Source organism: Furipterus horrens, unplaced genomic scaffold (assembly GCF_987537825.1).
Source record: "Furipterus horrens unplaced genomic scaffold, mFurHor1.1.pri manual_scaffold_9, whole genome shotgun sequence".
NCBI lineage: Eukaryota > Metazoa > Chordata > Mammalia > Chiroptera > Furipteridae > Furipterus > Furipterus horrens.
The window spans coordinates 90,081,976-90,099,280 of NW_028327179.1; the positions used below are offsets into that span (position 1 = coordinate 90,081,976).

Consider the following 17,305-nt stretch of genomic DNA (forward strand, 5'->3'; position numbering starts at 1 on the left):
CTAGAGACTATAAACTCACAATGTCAGCTTTGCTGATCACGTCCACACACTCAGCCTTCTGTACGCTGAACCCCAACCCAGAGGGCCTGCCCTCCCCCCACTTACAGGCGTCCTCTTGACAGACAACCCCGGTATACCCCATCTCCACACACCCTCCCCAACACACAGATAAGCCCCCAGCATGCCCACAGATGCACAAACCCTTCTTAAGGACAGACACACTCAATTACCTACTTCTTCTCTTGTGGAAATAAGACCACAGATCTTGAGGCTCCTGAAATATGAATATTGCTATTTATGAAGAAATTCACAGGCAAGGAGAAATGAAAGGAGTATCACTAGCCAGAAGCTGGACATCACTTAATCTTAATTATTAAACATTAGCAGAGCCTGTTTTATACACCAAAGTACAATGCAAGAGTCCTCTCAACCCTCCATCCTTCCAGAAAATATATTTGGGGTCCACAGAGGAAGGCCCTTGTCCCCACAAGTAAACAAACTCATAGTGTATATTTTAAAACCAGTTTAAGTGTACATTTTGAAAACAGAGTGAGTCTCAGTAAACAAGATAAAGCACATACAATTCAGATATGTATTATATATGTATGTATGTATGTATGTATGTATCTGGATATAATACATAGAATAAAAGAAAAGGGCTCACCATGTTTGTTCCCCAGAACACAGAGGGTCTGACACTGAAGGAGGAAGTGCTTAAGGATACTTATTACTGAGTTTTTACCATTTAGAAGGTAGGACAGACAGACTCCTTTGCATGGGGTGGGGGCGGTTTTCCCCCTCCTTCTCAGCAGACAGGTGCCCCGGAGCCCCACCCCACCCTGAGAGACACCCTCACTGTGCTGTGCAGACAGGGTGCTGCCATTGGAGGGGTTCAGCCTGGGGAGTTTCACTCCAGCATTTATTTCAAAATCATGCACAGGAGCAATCAAAGTTGCCCACATTTTTACCCCTTCCATTGTCCTCAGGCTCCCAATTTAGATCAGACCGAGTGGTTTCATAACTGCATGATTGTCAGAGAAAGGGTCAGACAGTTTTGAGAGATGTGTTTTTACTTGCTTTTTTTTTTTTTTTTTTTTTTTTTTTTGCAAAGGAGTACAGCTTGGGTGGAGCTGGGCTTCCAGAATAGGGATGCAGTGACAGAAGGCAGTGCTTGTACTTCAGGTGGCCGTAGGGCGAACGGCAACACTGTGGGGCAGTTTCAATAAAAAGCCACCTTCTTTAGGAAAAACAGGGTAGGTCTGTTGCTCATGGCTTATCTCAGAACGCAAGGGCTTTAGGATGTACCTGTAGTTCATGACCTTCCGGCGTATCTGGGAGACAAGCTTTTAAACGGAAGCTTCTCTGGGCTACCTGGAACAGTTGGAGTAGCTGAGGCAGAGGGCAGACTGTGTTTTTCTGTCTCTATAATGAAGGTTCAGGGTGCAGATTTGGCAGGAAGTGGGTAAGTGAGCAAAATGATCTGTTCTATGTAAGCTCCTGGACCTTCACTCTCCTCGAACGTTTGGTCAGCAGATGACTTCCCAAAACCTGATTGTTTTGCCAGCAGAGAATTCTGAATAAATTTCTCCATCACAGTTTTCTGTTAACGTTCATAGACCCACTGTCATTCTTACCTAATTGGTATTATCGGTAAGTTTATGGAATCATATAAAAAAGTAAGACATCAAATAATTTTCTGTATTTTAAACTTCATTATGGCAGCTGTTTTATGAAAATCTTTGTACTTCTCAAATTTCAGGGGAAATTCATTTTAACATATAATTACGGGACCCACAGTTACGGATTAAGTAGAGACACCATAGAAGGTATCGCGAGAGACGGTTTAGCAAGCTGTGTTCATATGGAAATAGAAGTAAGTGTTTTGCTTCCAATCAACTTATTTTTGATGTGTGTGTTTCTGTATTTATATTTGGGGCTGGGGAGGGACTATGATGTGGGTAGCACGCTGCTAGGCACAAGAAGAACGCGCACGAAAGCATGAGAGTTTAAGTTTACAATTGGTATGTGGGAGGCCAGACACATGAAAAATTCACCCACCGACAGGAATTAGATTACGATACAAGAAACGTAATGCATAATAAGTGTATGAGTAGAACTGCCACTCAAGGCTTATTTTCTAAGCTATTTTTCTCACTGAATTATCCTCCTTCTCTTGAGAGCCTGGTCTCTGTTTACATAAAGTGCTACTAGATAAAGCCTGATTCTTACAGGGTGTGGAACCGGTCCCCTGTCCCCATGGGACAATGGCAGCTCCGTGTAGTTGACCTTGATCCTTTACTCTCCATGGGGGATGTGTGAGCTCTGTTGTCATTGGACTCCACTTGTTCACTGCCGGCAGTATTTGCATTCTTGGAGCAACTGAGGCTTGCAGCATTCAGGAGGTTTTCCTCTCTGCCCCGCTACGGCATCTAACCCCTGCTCATCTTCTATATTATCCTCGGGTTTCTCCACAATGCAGATCCAAAGTAAAAGCATGAATATTCCACTCATGGCTTTATCAACTGTTTGAATCTTCCAAGAAAACTCATTGTTTTTGTTTATAAGTTACCTTCACTGACTTAACACCTTTGTAGTCGGAAAAACAGATTATAATAAAAACGATTCCATCAGCCCAGACTTACAGAAAACCACATCTGGGCACGTCTGGTATTCCTTTACTGTCGACTAAAGCTTTCTTAAACCCTTTTTCCTGGTAGCTTCATGGAGCAGGCCACGTGATTCCTTTTCGCTCCTTGTGTGGGCGTCAGTGTTCGCTAGCTTCAGTGAAGTTGGTCACATGTCTTCCAACTCTTTCCTTTTCCTAACTTCAAAATCCTGCAAGCCTTAGCTGTCTGCATGGGATTCGTTTTGCATCTTTAAGGAGGTTTTCATTGCTTTTAGACTAATAGAAAAAAAAGGCATTTTCCTAAAAATGTTTTCCTTGAACAAGGAAGAACCAAAAGTTGATGCAGTTTTCCAGTACAAAATCCCTCCAGTTCCTTGCAGTCACCTGTTTCCAGTTCAGTGCTTCTCTGAGTGCTGGCTCCTGTTTTACTGTTCTGCTCCCTGAGAGTATTCTCCTGCTCACTTCCAAGAGGTCGCATCTATAAATCAGGCTTTATTCTTCTGGTTCTCTTCAGTGAAAGCATCTTTCCAAACTACTCTTTGTCATTGACCCTTTCAGAAATTGCTTTTAAAAAAGAGCCTGTATTTCTTCCCCTGAATTTTTAAAACAAAGCTTTTAAATGCTGAGTTAAATTATTGGCTATAGGATTGAGCTGGAAGGGACTGCAGCATCCATTTAGAATAACTCTTGTTTCACCATTGAGGAACCTGGTACTCAGGGAACTTGAGGGTTTGCACAGAATCTACAGAGCTGGAGAGCTGCAGTCATCACCCAGCCACCAGGTGTGCACACCAACAACACCACTACCTGCCCCTGCTTCCTGCTGGGAGCTCCAGGTATCAGGGTATAATTAGCTTTGCCTTCCTGTGCTCTGGAGGCTCTGATAGGAACCAGCCAACCAGGTGGCTGATTGTGGAACAGGAATTGTCCCAAGGAGATAACAAACGGGTAAGATCTCTTTGTCCTGATGCTGCCAGAATGCCTTTTGAAATGTAGCGCTGAAATTACTTTTCAGCAGATTTTATAAGGAGGGAGAGGGAAAGCAGAACAAAGAGATTGGGGGCAGGGTTTTAAAAGTTCTCTATGTGCAGACAAGCACAGTCTGTTATGACGAAGACCTCGAAACTGGTCAAGTGATGGTCTGGTGTGTGTCATCCTGGTTTTTGTCATCCTGGTTTTATGGTTGAACATCAACAAATCTCCCAGAGCTGGGATGACTGAAGGTCGGAGTCTGTATCTTAAAGTTAGTTCCTAGGCTTCTTATTTATCCTAGGCTTGTTTACCTACAAGCTACGTATTAGTCAGAGTCAACTCTGACAGAAGCAATGTCAAAAGAATGGTGGGGTAGGTTAAACTCTCCACTGTCCCAGTTAGAGGATACCAGATGGAATGAATTCTTACAGCAATGATAATTTAATATTTGACGAACAGGGAGAAGTAATCCAATCTTGAGGTACTTATAGGAAAATAATAGCTAATATACAGATAAAAGAAATTATTCAGTATAATACTACTTATTGTAACTTAGGTTATCAGACATCTCCAAAATGATTTCTGAATTGCGTATGTGTTTCTAATTTATCTTTCTTTTAATGGATAGGGTGTAAGAAGTTTGAAGTATACCTATTTTGAGCCTCGATATATCCTGGTGGTACCCATGAACAAGAAAAAATACGAGGGACACTTACGGAGAAAAGGATTGTTCAGTCGTGTAGAGATTGAATTTGCTGTCTCCAGGGTGGACCTTTATATTCAAATTAATCAGGAATTTCCAGGATATTTTGATGAAGTAATTAATGCAGGTTGGTAACATTGAGCAAAGTTTGATTTTTGAAGCGTAAGGTCACTGGGGAAAAATCTGCTTCAAAGTATATTGTTACTGTTGACTGCATGCAATTTCTTGTGGCCGCAGGACTGAGGTCCCTGTTTCCTTGTTGAATATCTGCTCGGGGTTGTCCTCAGTCCTAGAGGCTGTTCCCATGCCCTGTCCATGTGCTGGGGTCATCTTAGAACTCCGCCTACCACAATATTCATAAAATTAAGTGGAGCTAAAAAACACCTCGCCATCTGCAGTTGCAGATGGACCGCATTTTGGTAGGATTCTGTTGCTTTAAAGTACACTCTCTCTTTTACTGCAGATGATCTGGAGGTTGCCTACCAACAGCTGAGTCAGCTCATTAAGGAATACCTTGGATTGTGCGAGGAAACCACCAAGGGTTTGGCTCCAGCTGCAGGTACTCTCCTAGCCATTTTGTGCCAGAATTTGTGTGTGTCTGTGAGGAGAGGAAAACACATCTTCGAGTTGTTATTGAGAACACTTATCAACTCGAGCTGGTTCTACCTATTTAATCCCCATTCGTCCTCTGGGATGGTCATCCCCACAGAGGGGCTGCACTGAGTCAGCCCTCTGGGCCTGTACCTCTGCTTGTCTTGATGACCATAATGGAGCTCAGAGGACCGTGCGTCAGACACTTGCTGAGCGGTGCCTGGGAAGTTGGCAGGAGATCAGGCATGGTCGTCAGCCTCACGGGTCAGAGCTCAGCCTTCCAGAAGTCTGGCTCCTGTAGGGTCCCTTAAAACAGTACTCTGCTTGGCAGGTTTGCATTTAGCGCTGTTTGGGTCCAAGAGGTTCCTCCCCTGTTTTCTTTGCATTGCCCTTGTGTTCCAAAGGTTGCGCCGCAGAGTCTAGTGGGAGAACAGCAGTCGGGGCACATGGGCCTGGCCCCGGCCCTGCTGCTCCTTTGGGCTCCTGCTTAGCTGTTCAGAGCTTCAATGTACGTCCTGCTAAATGGATTTACCACTCCCCACCTGCCTCATGGATCGTGCATGAGCAGCAAAGACGTAGGATATGCAAGAGTGCATTCCTTGGAATCTAGGATCCTAAAGCCCTGAATTAGAATTTTGGCGCATGAGTCATTGGAAATCTATTTAAATGGTTCCCTCAAATCCACCTCATACCCGCTAGGATGGCTACTTTTTAAAAAAAAAAAAAGAGCGAGAAAATAATATGTGTTGGCAAGAATAGAGAAAATGATATACCTGCTCTGAAAAACAACATGGAGGTTTCTCAAAAAATTTTTCAAAATAGAATTACTAGATGATCCAGCAATTCCATTTCTTGGTATATACTCGCAAAGAATTGAAAGCAGGGATTTAAACAGATATCTGTACACCTATGTTCACAGCAGCGTTATTCACAACAGCCAAAAGGTGGAAGCCACCCAAGTGTCTATCAAGGGATAAAGGGGTAAACAAAATGCGGTGTGCACATGCAATGGAACACTACTCATCCTTAGACTAGAAAGACGTGCTGACACATGCTACAGCATGGATAAACCTTGAGAACATCATGCCAGTGACAAAAACACAAATGCTACATGATTCCACATGTATGAGGTAGCTAGAATAGTCAACCTCATAGAGACTGAAAAGTAGAAGTGGTCTCTGGGGGCTGGGCAAGAGTGGAATGGGGAGCCATGGTTTAATGGGGACTGAGTTTCACTTTTGCAAGACGAGAAGAGTTCTGCAGGTGGATGGTGGTGATGTTTGCACAACAGTGTGGATGTACTTAATGCCAATGAATTGTGCGCTCTAGACATGGTTAACATGGCAAATTTTATGTGATGATTTCTTTACCACCATAATAATAAAAACAGAAGGTCCCTCCAATGGACTGAACCACATTCACCTGTCACATATAGTGAAATGTTTGCTCAAGACACTTGCTGCTGTGTAGATGGGCCACGGCCTTGCATGTACATGTGGTTTCTAGCCTTTGCGACCCTGACCAGCTTGCAGGAGGCAGGCCAGCTCACTCTCACAGAGGTAAACCAGGTCAGGTTCCCTCAGTATTGTGGACTGAAGGCAGGTGAAACTGGTAGCACCCAACAGATAATGACAGATTTTCCTTCAACATATGTCTCTTAGGAGGTGAGTGACAAGAGTATGGTCTCCTGCCCATAATGTGCCTGAAGAAAGCATGCTCTGTCTGAGAATGGGCAGGAGTGGGGGACTGGGCTCTGCCCACAATTTGGGGATGTTAGATTAGGAGCGCGTTGGAGTGTGTGCCCAGCACTGCTCTGATTCTCTACATTAGGCCCTGGCACTTTAGAAAGCTGTGCCCACCCTTACTGGTGTTGCTCAGTGGATTGAGTGCCAGACTGTGAACCAAAAGGTCACCAGTTAGATTCCCAGTCAGGGCACATGCCTGGGTTGGGCCAGGTCCCTAGTTGGGAGCGTGTGAGAGGCAACTGATCAATGTGTCTCTTGCATGTCAATGTTTCTCTCCCTCTCTTTCTCCCTCCCTTCCCCTCTCTCTAAAAATATAAATAAAATCTTTTTAAAAAATGGAAAGCTGTGCCCATCGAGTAGATAGTAGCACAGTCTATCTAATGAGGCTTGCTGTAAGTTTCTCTTGAGGAAGTCTGGCTCCCTTGACTTTAAATCTTAGCCAACCCAGCAACCGTCTGATCTTTAATTTGGTCCCCCCGGGTGGACCTGTCCCTGTGGGGGCCGTCCCTTACGTTAGAACACCCTACCCTGCTCCCTGAGCCAGGCCCATCTCCCATTGTTAATTAATAAATTGGCGTTCTGGCTTTTAAATCAGCCCCATGTGGATTTGGATAAACATGAGTCAGTCCCTGGAGCCTGACCAGTTCTGAGCAATGGAGAAGAGTTTGCTTCTGAATCGGTGGCTCTGGGGGAACCCCTGAGGGTGGCCCTTGTGCAGGACTGTCTCTGCCTTGATGGCCAGCGAGGCTTCATCTCTCCATCCTGTCTTCCCCTACAACCCCCAGAAAGCCTGACTACGGCATGCAGTTGCCAGGGGGGAATTAATAGACAGATAACATGTGTGTAGGAAAATGGCCTCCCATTTTTACAGGTGTAATAAAACTTCCTTTCTGGACTAATCAGGTTAGTCCTGTCTGACTTAATGAAAAGTGTGAATTATAGAATTTGTAACTTCTCAGATCCTTTAATAACTGAAACAGGGCCAGTTATTGACTGGTAGAATTCTAGCTTTTAAAAAAGTCGATGGGAGTGTTTGTGATTAATATAGCAAATTGCTAACCTCAACAACCCTGGTTTTTCTGGCAGGTTTAGTATTTTAGAAAATAATGTGTTTTTCTTAAGAAGCCAAACACTTTACCTTATTTATACAGTTAATCTGTGGAGGAAGTGTTTTTTTGTTTGTTTTTTGTTTTTGTTTTCCAGTTGATGGTTTAAGGATGAACTTGACTTTGTGGAGGCCAAACATTCAAGTGAATATTAAGAAATTCTTGTTAACATAGTCCTTATTCTAAACTTTTATAGTGTCTCTAGTGGCTCATGAGTAGAGCCAGTGGCCTCGGTGAGTTTCAGGGCTGGGAGGTGCTGCCAAGCAGCAGTGGGCCAGGCACATACAGGTCGCTGCAGGGGCGGGGCTCCTACCCTAGATGCTCAAAGTGACCCGGCAGGGTCATCGGCACAGGCCCTACTGGCTTACCCCTCTTTGCCTGGCTCTGAGCTGGGTCACTCTGATTTTCATTTCCGAAGCTTAGGTATATTTCTATAAATACTTATTTACATAAGCGGGACTCCTAGAAACAAAAATCAATAGTTTCAGTACAGTGGAATATTTGATATACTGAATATGTAAAATTGAGCTATTAAGGTAAGAAAGTGAAATAAAAAATAGAAGATTCTGTGAAAGACAGTTTTGTTTGAGCAATTAGGAAACTGAACTAGAAGTAGGAAGCCTTGATTTTGTATTCTCAGTGTTGCCAATAATAATTAATTTAGAGGAGTCATTTAAACTCTCATTTCTTTAGTAACATCAATGAGATATAATATTAAGGAACATTGTTAGAATCTGGTCTTCCAGAGCCGAGGTGTCCCTACGGGGTTAGAGCCTCTGTGTTAATTAGGCTTCAATGCCAGCAGAAACCTGATGGCCAAGGGCATTGTTTTCACAGAAACAGTGATTCTGTGTGAAGGCAAACTGAAAACTATCCCCCAATATGGGAAGCAGCATTAGATGATTTTATCTTTAGCAGTTCTCTGTTGCTTATTTGTAACAGAGAATGCACTTTTAATTTCTCTTTAATGATGAGAGCGGCACAAAGTGGTAACAGGAAGCCCTAGGTTGTCATCTGTGAGTGTAGCAGGCTTAACAGCCTGGCCCCAGAAATGTAAACCTTCAGCAGGGGAGAGACTGATGCAGTTTGTATTTAATGCACGTATGAAACGGTAACTTCAGATACAGAGGAATTATAAACCCTCGAGAGCTTTAGATATACCATTAATTAAAAATGTATATCAACTGAGGTACAGAATTGTCTTTTTTCTTTTTCTATAGCAATGCAGGGAAACATTCATTTCTGACGTATGGAGACTAAAATATTTTGAGTAAACAATATAGTTTCTATAAAACTAAGAAAGACCCACTTTATTCACAGCTCAGTGTAAGATGTATCTTTACCCTCTATGTGTCTCTATACAGCCTATTTCTGGAATAGCTGATCCTCCCAGTAAAGCTTTTTAAAAGCTGATCCAACTTCCACCCTAAGTTCTCACTACAGAGCTCCTAAAATGAAATTATATTTGCAAACCATTATTCAGAATTCTGACTAAATGATAGAGGAAAATGATGATGGTGATGAGTCAAATGGGAAATTGATAAATTTACCAGTCCATAAAGTGGCACCTTTATCGCCGATAAAGGGCATGGTATCATTTGCCAAATTATATGAACTGTTAAATCATGACAGTTGGTGGTGGGGAGGGAATCCTTGTCTGTCTGATTATAGGAAACTAGGAGGGCTTAAAGATGGAACGAACCTTCAGCATTGGCGTTCACTCTCCTTATAATTTTCTATTTGTTTATTGTGGAATAAAATCGCACAAAATTAGCCATTTTAACCATTTTAATTGTACAACTTAGTGCCATTACTTACACTCACAATGTTGCCTAACCATTACTACTACCTGTTTCCAGAAATTTCCATCACTGCAAACAGAAACTCTGCATCCATTAAGTAATAACTCTTCCCACAGCCCTGGTACCTCTAAGCTATTTTCTGTCTCTATGAATTTGCCTATTCTGCATATGTTCACTGTCATGATATTTTGTTTTCACCTGTTTCTTGACAAAATTTGTATTGTAATTTATAAGCATTATAAACTAGGGAAAGAAGAATGATAAACAGGGAGGGCATCCCCCCAGGAACCCCACCAAGAGGCAAGCTTCTCCCAGTCCCCGCTCTTGCCCCCACAGAGATGTCCAGTTTGACTGGATGTGCAGGGCGCACACCTGCACTCGGATGCTCAGTGAGAACCTGGAGTTGTCCAAGCTCCGCTTGCCTTGTGGGAGCGAGGGGATGGTTTGCTTCAGGGGTTGGACTACTCAGGATCCCCTCGGAGGCCTGATTTGTGTGGAATCTCCGGTATCAGGCCTCCCTCAAAGTGAGCTGAGACGAGCTTCTTCAAGGCTGTTCCAGACCACTGGCTTTTCAGTGTCCTGCAGCCTGGGATAAGGTGATGTATGGACCACGGGCATATAGATCAGAGCTTCTACCATAAACACGTGCTGGTGGGGGTGGTGGAGTCCAGGAGGCTGTGCAGGAGACCAGAGTCACTCTGAGAACTCGCTCCCATGGTGAACAATGGGAGCAATTCCCCTCTGCGGCTTCACCCTTGTTAGAGGCCCCTGGAGGTGAGGTGAGGTAGCGGCTTGAACCGGGGTCCTCGGGAGCAGCTTCTCTGAGTCACGGTGCCTTACAATTCCATCGGATCTATTCTTCCCTTTCTTCTTCCATCCTGTACTTACTGACTGAGGGCCCACTGAGCTTCATGCACCTGGCCTAGTGTCGGTGAACCGATGTGACTCTTCACAGAGCTCACAGTTGCTTTGAGGGGACTGCCATCAAACAAGGAAACAGCTGGGACTTTATGTGGCTTAGATGTCCACCTTCTAGTTCCTGCCCTTGAATGTGGCATTGGCCTTTAAGGTGGTTAAATTTAAATCTCATTTGCATAGATAATTTTTTTGCTGCTCTCAGACCTGGATATAAATTTTGATTCTGTGAATAGCCTCTTTATGTTTATTTATTAAAGTTCATGTTTTCAGTTGATGAAGATTGTTTCAAATTCCACCAAATAAAGAGAATTCCAGGCAATGAGTGTCCCAGAGGAGAAGGGATGGTGATATTCATCTATATGTTTTTCAAGTGCTTACGTGTATTGAAAAAGGGAAAGATATTTTCTGTTATTAATTTCTAAAGTTACATAGTCATATTTGTTAAGATATTTTTACCTAACTTCTTTTTATGTCAAAGCAGGAGAGCCCTCTAACAAGAAGACTCCCTCCGGGGTACCAGCACACCTGGTTCCTTCCCCAAGGCGCTTGGCAAAACTGCAAGCCGATGGCTGGATAACAGAGCATCTCTCTGGGGTGCAGGTTTGCGCCCAGGTCCCCGAGAAGCAGGACCTGGCTCCCTCCCGGAACCAGGAGCCGACTCAGGAGGGAGCAACCCCTCCAAAAGAGCTTTCTCCCAACAGTCACATCTGTGCCGAGCCTCCTCCACAGCCCAGCTCATCAGCACTCAGTCTTTCCCAGAAGGCGCAAGACTTATCCCCAAACCAGGAGGCGGGAGATGTTCAACAACCAGACCTTTCTGCAAAACTAATAACCATAAACCTCCCTGAAAACGAGGCCAGGACATCCGAGATGCTAGCAGGTGAAGCAGGTCAGGCGCCCACCACTCCCTCCCAGGGGCCTCCTCAGCACCCTGACCCACATGCAGTCCACAGCCCTGGGCTGGACCACGGTGAGGAATCAGGAGAGGTCAGGGAAACCCCCACAGACCTGCCACCATCCGAACCTCCACAGGAGCCTGGCCCAACATCCCTCAGCCCCCAGGGAGCCCAGGATGAGGAAGCTGAGTCAGCCAGTCCACCACCCAATAGTTCCCATCCTGATCCCCCAGGAAAGCCTTCTGACCCCAATGAGACCAAGATGCCTGGACCCTCTCTGGGAGATTCTCAACAACCTCTGGAGGAAGGAAGCCCCAAAGCAGAAGTTGTCCGGGTCAGCACTCCTTACCCAGGATTGCCACATCCCCAAGATTCTACCAATAGCAAACAGACCCAGGACAGGGAGGACCCAGTGACTCTGCTTTCCAGAAGTCAGCTGGTTCCCACCAGGCTGCCCCAGCCTCGGGTCCTTGCTCCCCTCCAGAGCCGGAGGCCCACACCCAAACTCCCCTCACCCAGCAGGGAACATGCTCTAGGAACAGCCTCCGAACAAACCGTGACTCCCTCTCCAAGGCCTCCACCAGCTCAGGAAGGAGACCCCGGTAAGCTTCCTCTCATCAGCCCTCCCCGTTCCAAACCACCGCCCCACCTGAGCCCCCATCTGGGCCACAGTCCTCAGCACGTGCAGGAAGAGAAAGTCCGGGAGGTGAAGCTCCCTCTGATCAGTCCCCTCATCCGGGAGCGCACGCCGCAGCCTGCCCCCGACCTGCCCCAGGCAGAGGAGGCTCCAGCGGTCAGGCTCCCTCGCCTTCCCACGCCCCATGCAGAACAGCAGCCACCCCAGAACACCGGCGCTCATCACAAGTCAAGAGCTGCCAAGGAGAGGCAAGTGCCCGAAGCAGGCCGCTCCTCCAGCAAGAAGGTTCTGGATGTGCAGGCCTCAAACCAAGAGCCGATGCCGCGGGCGGGAGCTAGGGAAAAAAAACTTCCTATCCAAAGAGAGACAACTAAAGGACCAGCGCACCCGAGAAAGGTGCCCTCCGGAAGCCGCCAGACAGCCGTGCAGCCAGAACCCCAGAGTCGAGGCCACCCTGACCCCACTCTCCCAGAGGTGGCCGTCCACCCTGACCCCACCCCTCCTCAGAGCCCTCGTGGGAACCAGAGAAGCAAAAGCCATACTCCAGAAATCCCTGAGCCACCCCATGCTGCACCCTTGCCAAGAGATCCCCAATTACAGGAAGAGGAAAGGGAAAAAATGCAACATTCCAGAAAAAAGGCCCGTGCCCACCTCCGCCCAAACGACCCGGTTCAGAAGGTAGCTGTGTCCAGAAAAGGACCATCTTTGAAAGGAGGGAATTCCGGAGGATTATCTCAAGAAAGTAAAACTACCCTCAGCAGTGACCAACAAACTCAAGAGTATGAACTGGCACGTGGGAGAACCCTCCAGAATGCAAAGGCCCCTGCAGAGTCCACACGGGATGGTGCCGCTCCCACGGAGCGTCCGAGGACGAAAGCAGAGGTTCACGCAAGGGGACGGGCTCAGGAGGCAGAGACGGCTTCGGGTCCCCCCGAGCAGGATGGCGGGGCCCCCACCCAGCGGCCTGTCGGAGACACGGGTCAGACCAGAGCGAGCTCTGTCCAAGGGGACAAGGCTTCCAGGCAGCAAACCAAAGAGAAACGCCCCCGAAAACATGCAGCCCCACAGGGGAAGAGCCCTGCTGCACCCCAGAATCGGCTGCCTGCTGAGGAGCAGGGAGGCCAGCGGGGAAGACTGCGAGCGAGGGGCAGTCAGAGCACCAAGGTTTAGTAATGCCGGCGGCCCCTGGAGAAGTGCTGTCCCGGCGTGGAAAGCTGTGGCCCGCGTGCTGCTCCTCCGGACACGAGTCGGCCCAGGAGGGGCGCCCGCCAGCGCTGTCGGCCAGTGGGTTCTTGAAAGGCAGCCCGTCATTGCACTGCGGTGCCTCTTTAGTGGCTTGTCATTGCAGCCTGGTGGAGCCGCCCTTCTAAAGACACACACCAGCCAGTAGTGCCCCCAGGCCCCGCCAGCTGATAGCGCAGGTCACGGAGATCCGCGTCAGCGAGGCGCCTTGGTGTCCCAATGCGTAAGGACTCCAACAGGAGTTCCAGCTCTGGCTGAGGCGGTGCCGTGTTGCCATTAAGTTTTGTTCTGTTCCTTAGAAAAAACTGCTTCTAAATCAAATTCTTTTCATGCCGCCTACACCATTGAGGGGCCCAGAAACAAGAGTTCTGAGAAAGGAAGCGTTTGCAGTTTCTGGGTTTTGGTTTCTCCCCCCGAGATTCCAAATCCACAGCTGATCTGTGGGAACCTTCTGAAGGGAAGAGAACACGTTCTTGCCACGCGTGACCTTGTGATCCAACGTTTTAGATACCGTTGGCACACATTGCTTTAAACTTTGAAACCTATTTCAGAATGAATACCTTCCTCCCTCTCTGAACAGGATGTAAATTAGCTTGTGCCTTCATTATGCCGAACCATCTGGTTGAATCAGTTAAAAGAATTGATGGGGGGAACATTCAGGCAAATTAGTTTTCATGTATTCATACCATCAGGATCCTTGTGCTAGCCAGTGACAGGTGTCCAACCTGAGCCAGCTTCTGTGACTGGCTTCGAAGGGGTGGGCTATCTCACACAGCCAGACTGTGGGGAGGGCAGAGGTGCAGAGAGGTTGGGGAGCAGTTACTGAACATAGGCTGGACTTTTGTCATCTACTGGATTCTCATCTCCTGGACTCTTGTCACCTCCTGGACTCTCATCAATTGTCATCTCTTTTTTTTATTCCTCCATGTTGGCTTTATTCTCTTTGATACAAATGACTACAAATCAGTTTCTACACACTAACACCTCTCAAGTTTTACATCTCATGTAACAACTGGCAGCTCCCACTAGTAGGAAGGGATCAACTCAAGCGTTTATTCTTAAAGCAGTCTACTCCGGCTGGGGACAGGGTCCTCTTTAGACACACACACTGTGCCCACCCCTAGAGTATACAGAGTTTGCCTTCCCAGAAGAGAGAATAATTGTGAGCAAAGCAGCCAACCCAAGATTCAACTCTTAAAAAGTTACAAGCAGTTTATTACACGCTTATTATACTAAATATACGATGGCGCGTGAAGTTGTGTTCAGCAGTCTGTATTTTAAAAATGGAATTGACTAAATAAATGCCTGTGTAAATGTGTCTTATCTTACACAAAAGGTATGTGTCCACAAAATTGAATGTGTATCAATTGTTATTTCAAGGGCAGTAGAGGAAATTGATATTTAAAATCTACAATGCAGCAATCCTCTTGTAAAACTAAAAGACTGTGTCATACTAGTAATTACCCTCTGATTTATCCGGTTTGCCTGACGTGAAAGTAAGAAGGTGAATTTTAAACATATAACTTACTTTTATTACGTTAGTTCATTCCACAGGCATTGATTGAGTGAGTACCTCCTATGTGCCAGACACTATGGTAGTTGCTACGTATGATAATGAGGACACTTCAAGGAGCTTTCCCTTTAACGGAGGAGGCAGTTAAGAGGGTTCATTACAATACCATGTGATTTGGGCAGCTGGAGGCCCTGCATCATACTAGGCTAAGTTTAGCATCAAATAGGCAAGAAAGTTATTAACTTTTCCAGACTGTCAGAAGGGTACCAAAGAAGGACACTGAATTCCGCCTGGGATGTGATAACTGAATCAGGAAATACTTCCAGGAGGACGTTGTCCTTCAACTAAGTCTTCAAGGTTACAGAATTAGCTGACTGATGGGTCAGAGGGGACGGTTTCCGAAGAGCAAACAGCATACCCCCAAGCATGCAGTCAGGAACAAGCATAGCGTATTCTAATGATCCAAATGTCCCGAGAGCTCTAGGTATAGGTAAATTCAAAGGGCCTTCTGCACTATGCCAATGAACTTGGAAACTGCATCTCCCAACAATGGGGAGCTATGGAGTGGTCAAATTTTTATCTTAGAGGTATCTTTTGAGAGACGGAATAGAGGACAAATTTGAGGAAGGCAATGTAGAAGGTAGGAAAAACGGCTGTTGTACAATAGGAGTCCTGACAAGACAAAGGGCTTAAAGTAAGGCACTGTGGCAGGGCTGGAGATTCAAGAATGATTTGATTGGATGTATGGGGAGGGCAGATTGTGAAAGAGGAAAAAATAAGGATAACCACCTCTTTTTTTGTGAGCTGTGTAGGGGATGTTTTGAAAGTACCAATACATCACTTAGGTGAAGAACTTTAAAAATGTACTTGATTTCCTCTTTGGGCAATTGTTTCTGAGGCTCCTTAAAGCGTTTGGTTGCATTTTCATTAGGGTACTAATGGGAAGCGAGAAGCCAAACTTCTCGTCGTTTGACGTGAAGGAAGCTCTAGCCCCCTTCCCTGGGGTAGTGTGTGTCTGTGTTTTGGTGGCATGTGTCTCAGATTCAGTGCAACTGGACAACACTTTGTTTGGGTCCGAGGAAAGGAGAAAAGATCAACTCCGGTCTGGTGGGAGGTTTTTATTGTTATTATTGATTTTCTTAGTGTAAGGAAAACTTCTGCTTTTTAATTGTAGAATACATATTTTTACGAGAATAAATATTTTTAAATTGTCCATTTTCAGTCTACAGTGACAAAGTTCATATCGCTTCCATTTGCTGTTTCTCAGCAAAGTCATCTTTATGAGGAAAAAATATGAACTTTAGTTGTTCTATTAGCTAATATAATCTTCAGCTTTTTAAAGGAAATCTGGCCCCTCATTTGCAAACCAACAAAGATAATTGCTTCAATGAACATAAGAGAGCCTTCTTCAAATGTTTAAAGGGCTAAATCAGTTATTTTCAAGCTGTAAAAGATAACGGGACAAAGGGCATGTTTGGTTAATTCACAAAAGAGGAAATAAAAATAACCAATAAATATGTCAAAAAGTATTTAACTGCACTATAGGTTAAAACCAAACTGGCAAAGATAGAAAACAAATTATTACCTGTTCTTGGTGAGGCTAAGGATAAGTGTACTTTCTGTGACATTGTTGAAGTAAATTAGCACAAGTTTTCTGGGGACAGTTTTACAATATCTGTCAAAACCTTAAAAATTGTTCATACCTTTTCAAAATTTTTATTTCTTTTTAGAGGGGAAAAGAAGGTGAAAGAGAGGGAGAGAAACTTCAGCATATAGTTGCCTCTCCCACGCCCCAAGCTGGGAACCTGGCCAACAACCCAAGCATGTGCCCCAACTGGGAGTTGAACCAGTGACACTTTGAATAGCAGGCTGGCGCTCAATCCACTGAGCCACACCCGCCAGGGATGTTTATATCATTAACCCAGTAATTCTAATTCAAGAATTAGCATAAGGAAATAATTTAGGTACAGGAATGTTCATATCAATGTCTTTATAATAAAACCTGAAAATAAACCATCTAATGGGATTTAAAAGTGAGTTATGGGAAAAAAACACAGTTCGGCCACCTGCTAGAATGCTGTGTTGCCATTAGAATGATGCTGTAGAAGAATATGGAGAAGAGGAAAATATTTGATCCTCCAAATTTCACTTCAAATAATCCCACTATTTATATAGTGTTTAGAACTATATGCCTATAAAGGAATTTAATCAGTTGCTTAGTTCAATTTGAAAGACATAGTCCTAGATAATCCCTTTTTATTGACCAGGCATTCAGAGAAGAGGATAAGAAGAGCCTATTTCTTTGTGTTTGAAATAGATAAATAATATTAAAAGACCAAATCTTTCATCTTAAAGGTGATACTGAGAGTGTACTCATGATTAGGAAAGCTGAAGACACTTCTTTTTTTTTCCAGAAATTTATGATTTTAAATACCACTAAATGTCAAAATATTAATTGGAAATTTCGGTTTCAGTATGATCTAGCTCTGTGACCTTGGGCAAGTTATGAAATTCTCATGTATAAAATAGAGATAATGATATTAGGTATCTCAAA

The 17,305-nt window shown here is 45.0% G+C and overlaps 2 protein-coding genes across 2 annotated transcripts in view; both read left to right on the top strand.

Annotated features, from left to right (window-relative positions):
- LRGUK (leucine rich repeats and guanylate kinase domain containing) overlaps window positions 1-13,206 on the top strand; it is a 62,660-nt gene extending 49,454 nt beyond the window's left edge. Inside the window, exons 13-16 of the mRNA XM_090287529.1 lie at window positions 1,760-1,873; window positions 4,227-4,428; window positions 4,765-4,860; window positions 10,945-13,206. Of these exons, the coding sequence (XP_090143655.1) occupies window positions 1,760-1,873; window positions 4,227-4,428; window positions 4,765-4,860; window positions 10,945-13,166 (2,634 nt within the window). The 3' untranslated portion in view covers window positions 13,167-13,206. The remainder of the gene's footprint in view (window positions 1-1,759; window positions 1,874-4,226; window positions 4,429-4,764; window positions 4,861-10,944) is intronic.
- Window positions 13,169-17,305, top strand: part of LOC150002161 (leucine-rich repeat and guanylate kinase domain-containing protein-like) — a 33,588-nt gene continuing 29,451 nt past the window's right edge. Inside the window, exon 1 of the mRNA XM_090286904.1 lies at window positions 13,169-13,280. Within this exon, the coding sequence (XP_090143030.1) occupies window positions 13,169-13,280 (112 nt within the window). The remainder of the gene's footprint in view (window positions 13,281-17,305) is intronic.